This window comes from Orycteropus afer, unplaced genomic scaffold, assembly GCF_000298275.1.
Source record: "Orycteropus afer afer isolate SDZICR_OR568_19922 unplaced genomic scaffold, OryAfe1.0 scaffold00466, whole genome shotgun sequence".
In the NCBI taxonomy this organism is placed as follows: domain Eukaryota; kingdom Metazoa; phylum Chordata; class Mammalia; order Tubulidentata; family Orycteropodidae; genus Orycteropus; species Orycteropus afer.
The window spans coordinates 1,576,223-1,591,623 of NW_006922053.1; the positions used below are offsets into that span (position 1 = coordinate 1,576,223).

Below are 15,401 nucleotides of genomic sequence, written 5' to 3' on the forward strand. Positions count from 1 at the left end.
GGGAGGCAGACTCCGCCGGACCCACGTCCAGCCCCGTGGGAGGCAGACTCCGCCGGACCCACGTCCAGCCCCGTGGGAGGCAGACTCCGCCGGACTGATGAGGTCCGGTGCGGGGCAGGGCTGTGAGCCTCCTGTCAGCTTACCTCCCCCCAACCCCCACCATGTTGGCAAGCTTCTGGGCTCACTGTCCATCCCTCCAACCAGCCTGACCCCAATACCTGTCATGACCCCAGCATCCGGCCAGGACCCAGAGAGTGCCCAGCGGCTGATGCCAATGCTGGTCCCTTTGTCCTTTTGTCCCTTTGTCCCACGAGAACAAAGGGCTATGTCCCCTGCCCCTACTGGACCCACTCACCCAGGCTGCTGCCGTCTGCAGCTCTCCGCCGGGGGTTGCTGGGGTAGGAGGAGTAGTACTGGGTACTCCCTTTTACGCCTGAGGGGGACAGTGGCCCCGGGCTGCTGAGGGCCAACTCACTCGGCAGGAAGCCAGCCTGGGGGTGGGGGACAGATCACTGTGAAGGACAGACCTCAGGGAGCCCCCAAGTCAATGCCAGCAAAACTAAACCAGAGGCAGAACAACCCACAGATACCAAAGGCCCAGCTCCCACCACAGCGGCCTGTGACCTCGGCCGGACCTTTGCTGCCTGCTCTCAGCTGACACAGTCCAACAGCCACCCTCCTGACTGAAGGAGCCGCGGGATGCAAGGCGACCCATGACTCACGAAGAGATAAGACTAAGAAAACCTGACCACCGCCCCGCAGGTTTAGAGCAGCCAGCGGACTGAGTCGGCGGGGTGGGCCGTTCTGCACTGGGGCTTCACTTGGTCTTGGCTAGCTCGGATGAGGCTCTCCCATGGCACTGGCTCCTGCCATGGGCTCTGGCTTTGCGGCCCTGGGCATGGAGGAACATGACGCAGCCAGCCCCTGCTCTTGACCCCGTCGTGGCTGTGACACGCACGGGAGACCTGGGAGACTGAGTCTGAGGCCCACTCTGCTGAGCTCTGCAGCTCACACGCACTGCCTCCCAACACCCAGCCTCCCTGGGTGTTAAAGGGGCACACTGGCCATTCACATGGCTGAGCGGGGTGGGCATCAGGACCAACAGGGACAACGGAGTTATGGCATCCAGATGGCCCCTAACAGCTACCGGAGTTTTTGCTCTGGCCTAGGTCCAGGGGACACAGGGAGGGACAAGCCTGCACCCTGATTTGAACCTCGTTGGGAGGAACAGGAATAAAACCCTCATGTGTGTGGTACCCCAGGGTGATCAAGCCATGAACCCATGGTGGGGACCACTGGGGCTGATGGCCATGGCCTCCACTGGCCTTGCAGAAGAGAGGAGAGTTTGTCCTGGGCTGGGGCCTCCCTGAGCAGATACAGGGTGGAGGCGCCACCTAGGCTGGGGCTCACCTGGGAAGGGCCTTAGGGCTGCCTCAGTCTCCCTGTCTGCAACTTTGAGCCCCTCCAGCTGCACCCAGCTCTAGCCTCCCTTCTGCACACTGGTCCTGCCACCAGCCTGGCCTGGCCCAGAGCCCTGTTCTATTTGCGCCACTGCCAGAGAGTGAACAGCACCTGGCCTGGCCACAGAGGCTTCCGCTGATCAGGAGGAAAAAAGTAGTAAGAGACAAAGTGGGGCGCCCTCGCCCACAGCAGCTCCAACGGGCGATCTGGGCAAGCGGCTACCACGGGCTCCTACGTGGGTGATGAGTGTTGCCCAGCCCTGCCCACCTTGCGGCCCCGGGCTCTTCGCAGACAGCTGGGTGCTGAGCCTGGGAGCCCAACGGGGTCTGCGTGCCCAGCCCCAGCCCCATCCCATGGACACGGCCCTCACCTGACTTAAGCCACCAACGCCGGCATCTCTCCCGAAGGTGGCATACGCAGCCCGCTCACTGACTTTGCCTGGAGGGACGATAGACGGTTGCTGAGAGCCGGCCCCGTGAGATAACGAGTTCAAGGGGTCGGTGGGTCAACCCAGCACCTGGCGGGGGCTGCGTACAGCCTGCGCACGGGAACTGTGTCGGGTGGACGAAGGACAGCCGGGCATTGGGTGGCACTCCCGCCTTTGGCAGGCTGGCCTCCCTGTCCTCCTGGAGGCAGGAACGGGGTGGGGACAAGCAGGGGTCCCTGAAACACGCACGTGGCCAACAAACCCGAGTGAACCAATGTCCTGCCCACCAGGCCCCCGACACCCCACCCCACCCCCCACAGTGCAATACCCGCAAGCCCAGCCAGGCCACAGCCCTGCTCTGGTTGTGCCTGGGCCTGGACCAGCCTGGGCTCGCATGAGGTACTGTTCCCCGGGGACAGGCCTAGGGTCTCTGGCTGGAAAGCCCATGAGGAGCCTGGGCTCCCATACACACCATCTGCCTGGCTTAGTCCCCAGGGTTCCATCAGCACAGACTCCAGCCCCCGTCCAATGAGGACAGCTAGCTTTTCAGCCAGAGAGGGAGCCACGAAGGAGCAGGCATGGTTCATACTACATGGTGGGAAGGGGTCTCTACAAGTCAGGGGATAAGGCCTGGGGCTATGGAAGGACACATGCCTGTGTGGAGGCCTGCTGCTTCACGACACCTGGATCAAGCCTCACCTGCAGCACGCACTTTTGGTTACTTAGTACCTTTTTGGCTTAAGGCAAGATCTTGACTAAGTACAGACCATCAGCAGCCTTGCTGCACCAGGTCCTGCATTAGCCAACTAATCTGAATTATTCTCAAACCTGGAAAAACTCTGCCCATTTCTTTGTAACAGAAGTCCATCTAGACTTCCAGAACCTTGCTGTGGGTAGGCTTGATGCTGCCCTCTCTGAGCTCCTTGGCTGTAGGATGCTGGGCCCAGTGATTAGGCTGGGTGGCCGTGGGAACCGCCCTGTCAGCCCTGCCCACCCTCAGCTGTGCTGGGCCAGCTGGCAGCAGGAAGAGACTGGGAGGAAGGAAGAGCAGGGGGGAAGCTGGTATGCCAGCAGGTGTGGCCCTCAGGAAACTGCTGCGGGCACGCAGTGGGCACTCAGGTACTGCCCCATGTGCAATCCCCTCATGCAGGCCGTGAGCACTTCCTGAGCTCTTACTGCGCACTGTGACCTCAGTGCAGTCGAAACCAGGGGCTGCTCCTTTGGGGTCTGGGCTAAAGCTGGGGCTCTGCAAACTCTCTGGGTCTCAGTTCCCCTTAAGTCAGTAGCTCTGAGGCTCCCACGATTCTTACCCCAAGCCAAGTCCTCAACTCAGCAGCATGTTTACTCCCTGTGAAAGGCAGTCCAACTTTGTCTAAGCAGCCTGTCGCGGTCATGAACAGCCATAAAAACCTTGACAATTAACTGGCCCACCACCCGGGCCTTGGGGGCCTCTCAGGAGCAGAGGGACAGAATCCCAATCCCATTATGCACTCAGCTGCTCTCTGAAAGATCGGGGCTCACATTTACCCGAGGGACCGTGGAAGGAAGGCCTGGTGACCTGCTCCCTAACAAGCAGCCACTGAAACCTCAGGGCGCTCCACCCGGACGCCCACGAGGTGACTGGGAGCTGGGTGGACCCCGGGACAACCAGCTTTACTGGTATTTTGGAGCTGAGGCTCTACGGGAACTGGGAACCGACCCCCAGCAGCCAGAGCCCCACCATCCCCAAAAGTTTCAGCTCAACCTTTCACCCCGAAGCCTCCCAAGCCCCCAGGAGCTGGGGCTCCCAGCAACCACATAAGAAGGAGGGGCTGAGGCTGGGGCTGAGCCTGGTTAAGGTCATCCACTGGGGGATGGAACATGATGGTCCCAGAGGTCGGAGCCCTGGAGCTGCAGGCTAAGTCATGTCCCTCAAAGATCTGCTCAAATCTTGACCCTAGAACCCATGACTGAAACCATGTTCAGAGCTGGGATCTGTACAGAATGACTAGTTAAGCTGAGGTCACACTGGAATGGTATGACCCCTGGTTTGGAGCTGGGTCTGTGTAGACTGAAAAGCTGAGGTCACACTGGAATGGTGTGACCTGATTTGGAGCCCAGGTCTGTGTAGACTGATTGCTGAAATGAAGTCATGCTGGAATGGGGGGTCACTGGGCACAATGACAGGGGTCCCTGGCTGTGTCGACCTGCACTCGCTCTGAGGAAGGCAGACAGCATCACTGCCACACACTATGGGTGGATGCTGTAGACATGCCAGGCAGCCAGGCCCACCAAGCAGGCCGAGGCCCCTGCATATGGGGAGAAGGGGGCGGGGATTGTCCCTGGCCAGACACTCACCCCCGAGGCTGGGTCCCAGGAATGTGGATGAAGTGAGGCTGCTGTGAGACTCGCTGAAGTGGGTGCCTTCGCCATAGGTCTATGGAGAGATGAGGTTCAGGTGGGGCTGGGGACGGGGGCCCACTCCCATGTCGCCTCTGGGGTGAGGTTCAGGGAGGCAGGCAGGTCGGAGTCAAGACTCAAACCCACGTTACTGAGCCTAAAGCCCCTAGCGAGTAGGCTGGGGTCTGCCTTTCCCTCTGAGCCTGTTTCCTCACTCAGCACATAGCCCACCCCGGGAAGGGAAGCCCACATCCCAGACCTCACAGGGGCCCCTCACCCTGCTGGGGTCAAAGGAGGAACTGTTCTGGTCGCCGGCACCCCAGGAGCCTGAGCTGGGTCGTTCCTCAAGACCTGTGGGGAGGGGAGAGGAAAGAGAGCCAGGGTCAGCCAAGTCTCCAGTCCCTCTCAGGCCCGAGAGAGCCCGAGACTTCACATACCTCAAGGTCCTTAGCTCAAAACACTTCTTCTGGCTAGCTCTGCTGGCAAACTCCTACCCATCTGGCAAAGCCCCCACTGCTATGCCCATTCCAGTCCCAGGTCCCTCCCTCTAGCCCAGCATTGACCACATGGGGCTAAGGTTCTGAGTTAGGCTCAGTCTACTTATTCTACAGGAAAAGCTCACAAGGGCATCAGGGAGCGAGTGGTGGGTGAAGAGATGTGACCGTGGCTGAGGTGACCGCACCCCCCACCCCCCACTGACCTCTGTTCAATCCCTGCTGAGCCGCCGTGGAGCCGCCCCCAAGCCCTGGGAGAGCCCGTACGCGTCACGGCGGACTGTGCCCCGTGGCGCTGTCAGGGGCCGATTTTCAGAAGCAGACTGCCAGGTCTTTCTTCCAAGGGGCCTCTGGGGGACTCAAACTGCTGATCTTTTGGTGAGCAGCTGAGTGCTCAACCGTCTGCACCACACAGGCCACCGGAAACCCAGCAGCAGCTGCCACTGACTGGGCACCGGGCAGGTGGCGAGGGTGACTGCAGCCCGTACGCGAGCTGAGGCGGGGAGGCGGCGGCCCAGGGAGGAGCATGGAGGCCTCGGCCACAGGAGCTAACCAGGGTGGGGAAGAGGACCTTGGTCCCTGGGGCGGGTGGGGCAGGGCAGCCTCGTTATCTCCCCACACACCCTAACAGGCAACGGCCCTGGCCTGGGGATCCGGGCCCTGTCCCCGCCCTGTAGAGCTGCCTGCTCCCCGCCTGGGGGGGGCTGGTCCCTTGCATGTGGCCTAACCAGCCCAGGGGAGCAGGAGGGCAGACCCGGGCCCCCAGCCAGGACACAGCACCAGCTTAGTTTGCTCCTCTGCAATGTAACATTACAAGCAGACCCACCGTGCAACTCTTGGGGTGTGCACGCCTGATGCCAAGCCTAGAGCATGCCTGAGAGCCGGAAGGCGACGTGTGTCTCCGTGCCAGAGCCTGTGGCCCCCTCACCCACCCGCTCCCCGTCCTGGGTAGCATGTGAACGCTGGACACTGCGGGAACGGCCAGCACGCACCCCAGCCAGGCCCGCGGGCGCTCCCTCCCGGCGTGCTGGCCCTCTCTGCCAGGAGTCTTTCAGATGGCATCCTTCTATTTCCCTGCCTCTGCGTTAGTCACCCCCCAGAACGGGTGCCTAACTGCTGTCTAATTTGCATAATTGTGCGTATTCATTTCCCAACCTGGTGAATAGTCATGTATCTCATTTAGATTTGTTTTCTAATACACAATTTCCAGAGGGGTTGTGGGCGGGGGGCCTGAGAAGCTGCCCTGGTGGGTAGAGGGGCTCCCATGGTCTCCAGCATTGCCACCAGGATTGGGGTCTGCACCCAGGGTCCCAGACCTGGACTTGGGTCCTGGGGGAGGGTGGCTGCTGGAGTGGGGCTGGCTGGGTGACCCTGGACAAAACTCCAGCCCTCTCTGAGCCTCAGCTTCCCTCTGTCTGTGCTGCCGGCTCACCAAGTAGACCCCCAACCTCCAGCTCTCCCCCCGCCCCCAGTGTTGCTCAGCAACAGACCCCTGCAGCAGTGGACGGAGGCGCCTGGGTCCTCAGCTGAACAGAGGCCAACTCCCAAGGGCACAGCCAGGGCACATACAAGCCAGTGCCCAAATCCAGCACCCGCGGCCCTCTACCACTCAGCAGGCGAGGCGACGGCCAGGGCTCACCCGGGGCCCAACACCCCCAACAGGCCCCAGCAATGCCCTGGCAGGAGCTACTAGGTCCCTGCTCTACAGTTCCCAGAAAAAAACCTCCCCCTTCCGGTAAAGACAAAAGTAGGGACCTGCCCCTCCCCCACAGCTCCCCTTAATATAGTTATCAACCCCCTTACCGATTAATTATGCATTTTAATAACCCATACATGAATATTCATAATGCCCCATTCTAATTAAAGTGTACTAACAGAATAAGACACTGCTGTTAGAGAATAATTTTTCTCCCTACATATGTATGTATTAAAAAAGGACAGAGGTGAAACACTGACTTGGGGTGCCAGGGGAAAGATGGAGGGAGGACATCTCTCCCACAGGGTCCAGCCAGGCTTCCGTGGAGAGGGACAGAGGGATGGACAGTGCAGAGTGTGCTTGAGGGCAGGAAGAGATCGGGCCAAAGAGAGGTGCCAGGGGGCTGGTGGCCTTGGGCACGGAGCCCCAAGGATCTGGTGACCCTAGGCAAGCTGCCCCGTCCTGTCAAAGTTCTGGTTCGAATGTGTTACCCAACGGCAACACCACCACGCAAACCCTGGCCCATACACGTGGCTGGTGAGTTGATACTGCAACCTGCAGCTCTGAAGGACAGAGACGTCAGAAATACACCGAGTCTGTCTGTGTGCTGCACTGCGGGGGCCTGTGTGGTGCTGTGAGCTGGGAAGCTGTCACCAGTATGTCACATCCCAGCAGGGTCCCCCATGGTGGGCAGGTTTCAGTGGGGCTTCCAGACTAAGAAACCAGGCCTGGCAGGCTCCTTACAAAATTAACCAGTGAGCTTTGCTAAATGAAGTCAGTCAGTCAGTCAGAGAGAGACATAACGTACGGCCGCACCGTGTCACATGTCAGGGTTAGGCAGAGCCACAGACAGCAACGCTCTCGGAAGGCTGGGGGTGGGGGTGGCAGGGGAATCCCGTCTAGATGGCAGACACTTGGCACTCTCACATGGGAAAGGCAATCTCAAATATGGCGAAGTCAGCAAAACGTCACCAAGGCAAGCAATGACACTGAGAACCACACGAGAGAAAGAGACAATTCTGGTAAATGCAATTTTGTAATAGTAACAACATGCAGAAGATATTTGTGTGATTATGTATGAAGATACAGGTGCACACATGTGTGCAGTAAGGTACGTGCGACTGAATGCATGTACGTGTACAGGCCTATCTGCAGACATGTGTACACTCGTGCCTGTGGGTGCTACGTGTGCATCCACACGTATAACAAACCACGCAGGAGCAGAGTCACGGAGGCCTCCTACATACGGCCAATACGTGACCGGCTGCCAGGTCAAAAGGCCTGGGACCATCACCTCAGGGACATTCACTCAACTGGCCCAGCGTGGTTCACAAAGACAGCACTCCACATACTAGTTCTCGCTACCACGCTGGGGTCGAACAGCTCACGAGCAGCCCCAAGACACACCCGCTCGCATGAAGCAAGTGAGCACATAGGAGTCAAAGACTCAGAGAAGACGAGTCCATGGCACTGACAGCCCGCGACCCACAGCCTCTGCAGACCCACTGCCGAGCCTTCTGACCAGGGACACAACACAAGGGCCCGGATAGAAGGGGATAAAACGTGGAACAAAACTCAAATCCCTTAGAAGACCAGACCTACCGGACTGACGGACACCAGAGAAAGCCCCCAGACTGTCACCTTTGACCAGGGAACTGGAGCTACTTCTTCAGGTCACCTTTCAGCCAAGTAACAGACTGGCTTATAAAGCGGCACCGGGAGCAACGTTCTCCCTGAAGTAACCCTCTGTGGGATGAACCAGCCGACCTCCACCCAGAGGCAAAGGGGAGACGGGGAGGGAAGCTGTCAGTGGAAACAGAGCAGGCAGGACAGAGACCGTGAAAACGCGGACACATTGGGGAAACTGACCAAAAGCAGGGGACAATCTGTAAAAAGTTATTAAAAACCAAAAACCAAAGTCACTGTCATTGAGTTGATTTGACGCATAGCGACCCCTCCTTGGGTTTCCGAGACGGTATCACTATGGAAGTAGATTGCCCAACCTTCCTTCCAAGAAGTGGCTGGTGGGTTTGAACCGCCAGCCTTCTGGTTAGCAGTCAAATGCCTTAGGCACTGCGCCACCAGAGCTCCTAGAGGACCAGAGCTGACTAGTTGTTGTTGTTATGTGCCATGGAGTTGGACCCGACTCATAGTGACCCCTCCTTGGGTTTCCAAGACGGTATCACTATGGAAGTAGATTGCCCAACCTTCCTTCTGAGGAGTGGCTGGTGGGTTTGAACCACCAGCCTTCTGGTTAGCAGTCAAGTGCCTTAGGCACTACGTCACCAGAGCTCCCCCAATTTGCTACGTAAACTCACCTAAAACAGTATTATCTTAAAAAAAAAAAAAAATCCCCATGGTATGGTTTCGCCACATCCTTCTCCCCTTCCTAACTTGTCAAAGCAGCCCTGACTTTATAAACAACACCAAGCCACCACCATGGAGTCAATTCCGAGCTACAGTGCCCCTAGAGCACCCAGTGGCACTGCCCGGAGGGTTCCCAAGGTGCAGATCTTCACAGAAGCGGACTGCCACGTCGTCCTCTCATGAAGCAGCTGCTGGGTTTGACTTGCTGACTCTTAGTTAGCAGCCAAGCGCTTTAATCACTGCAGCACCACAATGCCTGTAGGAAATGATGTCTTCACAAGCACCACAGCTGCTTCTCAAGCTCAGCTGACTGAGAGATCCCACTGGCTGGATCCCCAAGCGACCGTGGGGCTGGTGTGGGGTCAGGCAGCACTTTGGCCCATTGGGCACAGGGTTGCCGTGCACTGGGGCCCACTCGAGGGTAGCTCACCACAACATGTGTTTGTGGGGGTGTCTACAAGATGTGACATGTGAGCTGAGGGCTCGAGGCAGCTCCGGCGAACATCCCCCAGTGGCCTGACAAGAACGTGAAATGCAGACAAAAGTGTCCTAGGTGACAACTTGGGCAAGGCGTTAGCCACAGCCCACCAGCGTGGAGCGATTCCTGCCAGAGGCAGCAGCCTCCAGACAGGCTGAAGGAAGGCGCGTGGGCAGCCCAGAGGCCCTTCCTCACTTGAGGGGGGTCCCAGAAAACCCCTCCTACATCTGCCCACAAGATCTGGAGGGGCTGGGAAAGCAGGGTCTCCCTGGGCTCCCCGGGAACAAGGTAATTAACCTGAGGCTAACAAGGAAGGGAAATGGGGGGGCGACCCTCACCCTTTAGTGGGGAGCACTCCGTGGTCCCTCAACCAGGGAAGCTGTGTGGGCGAAAGGGACAGCCTGGTCCGCCAGAAATCTGAGGCTTCTCACCAACCTCTCCTCCTCTCCTGAGCTTTTGGAGGAAACATCTAACTCCTGGGGACCCCCCTGTGGGTGGAGCTGGCCCGAGGAATGAAGGCCCAACAAGCACGTAAGTGACGATTCACAGAAAAACAGGGTCCCAGCCGCAGAGGCTGCCCTGACCCGCTCCATCTGTGAGCATCAGTTCAGTGACCAGGGACAGGAGAAAGACCCCTCCTTCAGCTCCAGTTTCCAGGGGAATCCATGAGGGACATGGGGACAGAAGACTCTGCACTCCCCAGGCCAGCCCTCCCCCAACCAACCCAACCTCTGCAAGCAACACACACGAGGCAGGCAGACACGACGAGCAAAGCGTGGAAGATGGGGGTGGGGAGGGTCTCTCCAGGAAGCACAAGGCCACGAGAGGCAGTAAGGGCAGAACCGACGACACAGCAGAGACCCAACAAAAAGCGCAGAGCAAAGCGAGGGACGCGGCTCAGAGATGACAAGGCATGAACAGGAAGACGCACAGCCGGAGCACAGATGTCCTGATGGGCCGGAGGAGACACCCGCGGCCACAGTCAATGTCAGAACTGGACCGAGTGTCTCTGAGTTGCTGGACACAAGGGCCAGGGTGCCTCCCAGAAATACTGAAACAGCAAGTAGGACTGGCAGACACGGTGTGCAGTGACAGGGTTCTGTCTCACACCCGGGGATGATGAAGAGACTCAGCAGAGCTCGAGTCTATGCGGAGGAGAGTATGGCGAAGAACTCTATTCCCAGCGAAAACGTCCCTCAGATGTAAGGGAGACGGACCTCTTTAGACACGCAAGGACCTAAGGATACGTCACCAACGCACCCTTGCTGCGAACCCCTCCATGAACTGGGAGGGTGAGCCAAGCATACACACAAGCAAACTGGGACCCTGTGATGGGTGTGGCTGGCAGTGAGCACATTAAACAAGGAATTACAGACTCCGTTGCACCAATAACCTCACCAACAGCTGCACTGTTCTGGGCACACTGTGTTGTTTCACTCCACTGAACGCTTGCAGTAACTCCAGCCATCCTCATTTTACAGATGGGGACACTGAGGCAGAACAAGTTCTAAGTCTTTTGCTCAAGATCCCACAGTCAGTGGCCAAGTAGTAAAAACAGACAGATATATGTTTACATGCAAATTGCAAATGCCACACACTCTTAAATGAGGAGAAACAAGGCTTTAAGAAAGTCACAAAGTGTTCAATGCCAAAGGCCAGGGGGCAGGCTCCTTCCTCAACTTTGCTGGAGAAGGAGTGTCTCACTTCTGGGTTGAAAATGCAGGAAATGGAAGTTTTAAGCATGTACTCGGAACACTGAACACACTCTGGGCCGCCAGAAGAACAAACAAGGCCATCTGAGAAGAAGTACAGCCGGAACACTCTTCAGACGCGAGGATGTGGGACTCTGTCTCGTGTACCTCAATCACGGTGTCAGGAAGGACCAGTCCCCAGGGGACACTACGCTTGTTCAAGTAGAGGGTCAGAGAAAAAGACAACCCTCAACAAGACAGACTGACACAGCGGCTGTGACAAGGGGCTCAAGAGGCAGGGACTGCGCAGCCGGTGCAGCACCAAGCAGGTTTTGTGGTCACACTCGGGGTCGCGGTGAGCCGGAACAGGCACCTAACAACGTTCACACCTTTGGGAGAACTGGCCACCGCCGGCCGAGGCTGCCCATGCACCGTGACTGCGCTCCACCGTCGACCAAGAGGCTGGTCATGCACACCGTGACCGTGCTCCGCCGCCGACCCAGGGGCTGGCCGTGCACTGTGACCGTGCACTGTGACCGCACTCCGCCGCCGGACCCCAACCGGAGAGGCTGGCCGTGCACACCGTGACCGCGCTCCGCCGCCGGACCCCAACCGGAGAGGCTGGCCGTGCACACCGTGACCGCGCTCAGCTGCTGAACCCCAACCGGAGAGGCTGGCCGTGCACACCGTGACCGCGCTCCGCCACTGAAAACCCCGAGGAGCACTGACCAATGCTGCAGAAGCAAACGCCAGAAGCCCAGCCACGCCCCAGATGCACACTGTCTGCTGAGGCACATGGCATCTGCAAGACAGTTCCAGAGCCAGTGACCCAAGGAGGCTAAGTAAGTATAACCACCCGCAGATACGCCAGGCGCACACAGTAAGGAAGGGTACTTTAAACGACTACAATAAAGAGGGTGCTGACGATGGCTGACCCACAAGGAAAACCCAGCCGTCTGGAGCATCTACCAACCAGCTGCCGCAGAACGCGTTGTGACGCTGGTGACCCCGCCGTCCGGACAGCCATGATCCGCGGGTCCCCCATGGCTGACTCTGCAAGGGGATCACCAGGCCTTTCTTCAGAAGAGCTCTAAGCTGCCTCGCGCCTCCAGCCAAGCAGGCGAGTGGTTCGCCACCTGTGCCGCCCAGGGCCCCCGTGACGTGTCCTTCACCCAGCGCCCAGACACACACACCAGCCGCCACGAGACAGTCCCCGAGAGACAACGCCCAGTGTCACAGGGAGGGTTTGCACGGTGCACGCTCACAGCTCAGCATCAAACGGGTGAAAATCACCATACGGTGGAGGTGAATCTAATCAGCTCACAGACCCCCGACAAACTCCCTAAACTGCTCAAGGAGAACGACAGCGTGGTGCATGGTTTACAAACCAGATGCCTTCAAGTGAGTTCCACCTCCCGGGGGCCCATGGCATCAGAGGGCGCGGCTCCCCAGGGCTTCCTGGGGCTGACTCTCAGAAGCAGATTGCCAGGCCCTTCCTGCGGGGCGTTTCTGGGTCGACTCAAAGGCCCAAGCTTTTGGTGAGCAGCTGAGTGCCCCTGGGGCTCTGTCCATATTCTAGTAAGAGCACGAAGCCCTCCAGCCTCCAAACAGTAGCAACGGTCCAAGCCCCGTTGGAGTTTCCACCCCGTCGTCAGGTGCAGCTGAATCAGCTCCGACTCACAGCGACCCTACATACAACAGAACAAACAGACTCTCACACCGGTGACCCACAAATCAAGCACTGAGAAGCACATTCTGCCCCCAACCTAGAAATCCATAACCTCTGAAATGACACGAGTAAAAAGGGACAAAGAAGTACTTTAAAGCATCACCCAGTGTTTCTACAATAAAGACAACCAAGCATCACTGAAACAGGTAAGATCCGGCCAAAGAGGACTTGAGAGGAAAATCTGTAGCCTGCAGAGCTCTGGGCACCGGAGAGAAAAAGGGGCCAGCGGGGCCTTCAACTTAAAAGCCAGCGCGACAGCCCCAGGGAGGGGGGAGGGCGATACCAGGGAGAGGAAAGCAGGTGACGTTTAGTGCGGATCAGCCACACGGCAGGTTCTAGGTGACGGATCGATAAATTAGACAAAGCATCAGGCAGAGGGTTCAAGGACAGAAAACAAACAGAAAAAGTAGATGGAGGGCTGAGGAATTGAAGGCAGGTGACAGGACCCTTTGTTCAGGAATGTACCGTTAGAGACAAGCATCCAGGGTCTTAAAAGCTTATGAACGGCCAGCTAAGACACAACTCTTGGTCCCTACTCATCTGTAACAAAAGAGAAAGAGGGAAAACCAATCAGCAGAGAAAGAACCAGAATGCAGGACTGACCGACTCCACCAACCGTGGCCTCTTCCCTCTACCTTGAGACCAGAAGAGCTAGACGGTAAGCGGCTCCCACTACTGAGCCTTCTGTTCAGATCACAACAGATGGCTCCTGAGAGAGGGAGAGAAACAAGGAGGAAAACTACATGCCCAAAGAATCCAGATTCGCTGGACCCACTTAGGCTGACCGAGTCTCAGGGGCTCTGGCCGAGTTCCTCTTCAAACCTTGACTTGAAACTACGCCAATGTCACCTTTAAACTAAGTACCAGTTCAGCTCAAACAGGACAGCGCATCCCCCTTGAGGACCACGCTCTTTAAAGAGCCACCGACATAAGACCAGGTGGGCAGCAGCTACTCTACAGCACGGACGAGAAGGCTGGGGGCGGGGAGCTGCAGTCAATGGGAGTGAGACAACCACAACAGGAGTCATGAGGATGCTGATCCGACATGAAGGGCGTAACCAGCGTAGTGACCAGTGTGCCCAGAAACGTGGACCAGAGCAGGCATTGCTGTGTATATAGTAACATGACTGGGAGCAGGCTTTGCTGTGTATATAGTAACATGCACTGGGACTGGGCTTTGCTGTACATACAGTAAGGTAGACCAGAGCAGGCTTTGCTGTGTATACAGTAAGATAGACCAGGACTGGGCTTTGCTGTGTATATAGTAAGGTGGACTGGAGTGGGCTTTGCTGCGGATACAGTAACGTGGACCAGAGTGGGCTTTGCTGTGTATATAGTAACGTGGACTGGGAGCAGGCTTTGCTGTGTATATAGTAAGGTGGACTGGAATGGGCTTTGCTGCGAATACAGTAACGTGGACCAGAGTGGGCTTTGCTGTGTATACAGTAACATGGACTGGGACTGGGCTTTTCTGTGTGTACAGTAATGTGGGCCAGAGTGGGCTTTGCTGTGCACACAGTAACGTGGACTGGAGCAGGCTTTGCTGTGTATACAGTAATGTGAACCAGGAGCCAGCTTTGCCGTGTATATAGTAAGGTGGAACAGAGCAGGCTTTGCTGTATGTACAGTAACGTGGACCAGGAGTGGGCTTTGCTGCATATATAGTAATGTGAACCAGGAGGGCTTTGCTGTGTATACAGTAAGGTGGACCTGGAATGGGCTTTCTTGTGTATATTTTCAGCACACATATATTATTATTTAAAAAAAAATAAAAAGAAAGTTGATGAGCAGCCTCTGGGGTTTTAAACGCTTACAAGCAGCCATATAAGATGCAAGTATTGATCTCTTCCCTCCTGGAGCAAAGGAGAGTGAAGGGAAGCTAACGGCCCACACACCACGGCCTCCTCCAGCCTGAGACCTGAAGGACGGGCGGTGCCCAGCTACCATCACTGACCCTCTGACCAGGGACACAATAGAAGAACTCTGACAGAGTAAGAAAAAAGCAGAATAAAACTCAAATTCATACAAAAGGCCACCTTTACTGGACTGAAGAGACTGGAGGAACCCCCAGAGAATTGCCCTAAGACACCTGCCACCTGGAACTGAAGCCAGGCCTGGAGGTCACCTTTCATCCAAGTAACAGACTGGGCTTTATCCCCAGCAGTAACAGCCGTGAAAAATGTGCTCCTCGAGACAATCAACTATGGAAGACTCCACAGGCCACATGTGCTCCAAAAGCAGAGAGGAGAAGGCAGGGAGGGGCATGGAAGATGGAGGGACAGAAATGCGGCAGGGTGGGAACAGGGGCTACAGCACTGCAGGGATCACAACTGAGGCCACGGAACCGCCTGTGGGTGAACGGCTCAACAGGAAGCTAACTTACCGCATAAGCTTTCATCGAAAACACAATAAAATATTAAAAAAAAAAGAAAGAAATAGAATGCACCCGATCATGAACTTAAAACGCAGACAACTGTTTTCTAAGGAAAGGCCACCACTGGCAGCGATGGACAAGACCTCGGCAGGGCCAGAGTCGGGGACAAGTGACAACCCCAGGAAGCAGCGATGCCATGGGCCACAGGTCAGCTCCAGGCACTGGGAGATCAGGTGCTTCCTCCTCACCACGGACTGTTCTAGAGAGCAAGGAGAGACACCTGCCCCAGGTGAGACCCAGGCCAC

At 57.0% G+C, this 15,401-nt stretch overlaps 1 protein-coding gene across 1 annotated transcript in view; it reads right to left on the bottom strand.

Annotated features, from left to right (window-relative positions):
• The window catches only part of TCF3 (transcription factor 3), a 39,908-nt gene that overhangs the window by 13,214 nt on the left and 11,293 nt on the right, over nucleotides 1-15,401 (bottom strand). Inside the window, exons 3-6 of the mRNA XM_007954567.1 lie at nucleotides 4,545-4,618; nucleotides 4,226-4,304; nucleotides 1,832-1,899; nucleotides 356-491 (exon numbers count right to left, since the gene is read on the bottom strand). Coding sequence (XP_007952758.1) covers nucleotides 356-491; nucleotides 1,832-1,899; nucleotides 4,226-4,304; nucleotides 4,545-4,618 — 357 coding nt within the window. The remainder of the gene's footprint in view (nucleotides 1-355; nucleotides 492-1,831; nucleotides 1,900-4,225; nucleotides 4,305-4,544; nucleotides 4,619-15,401) is intronic.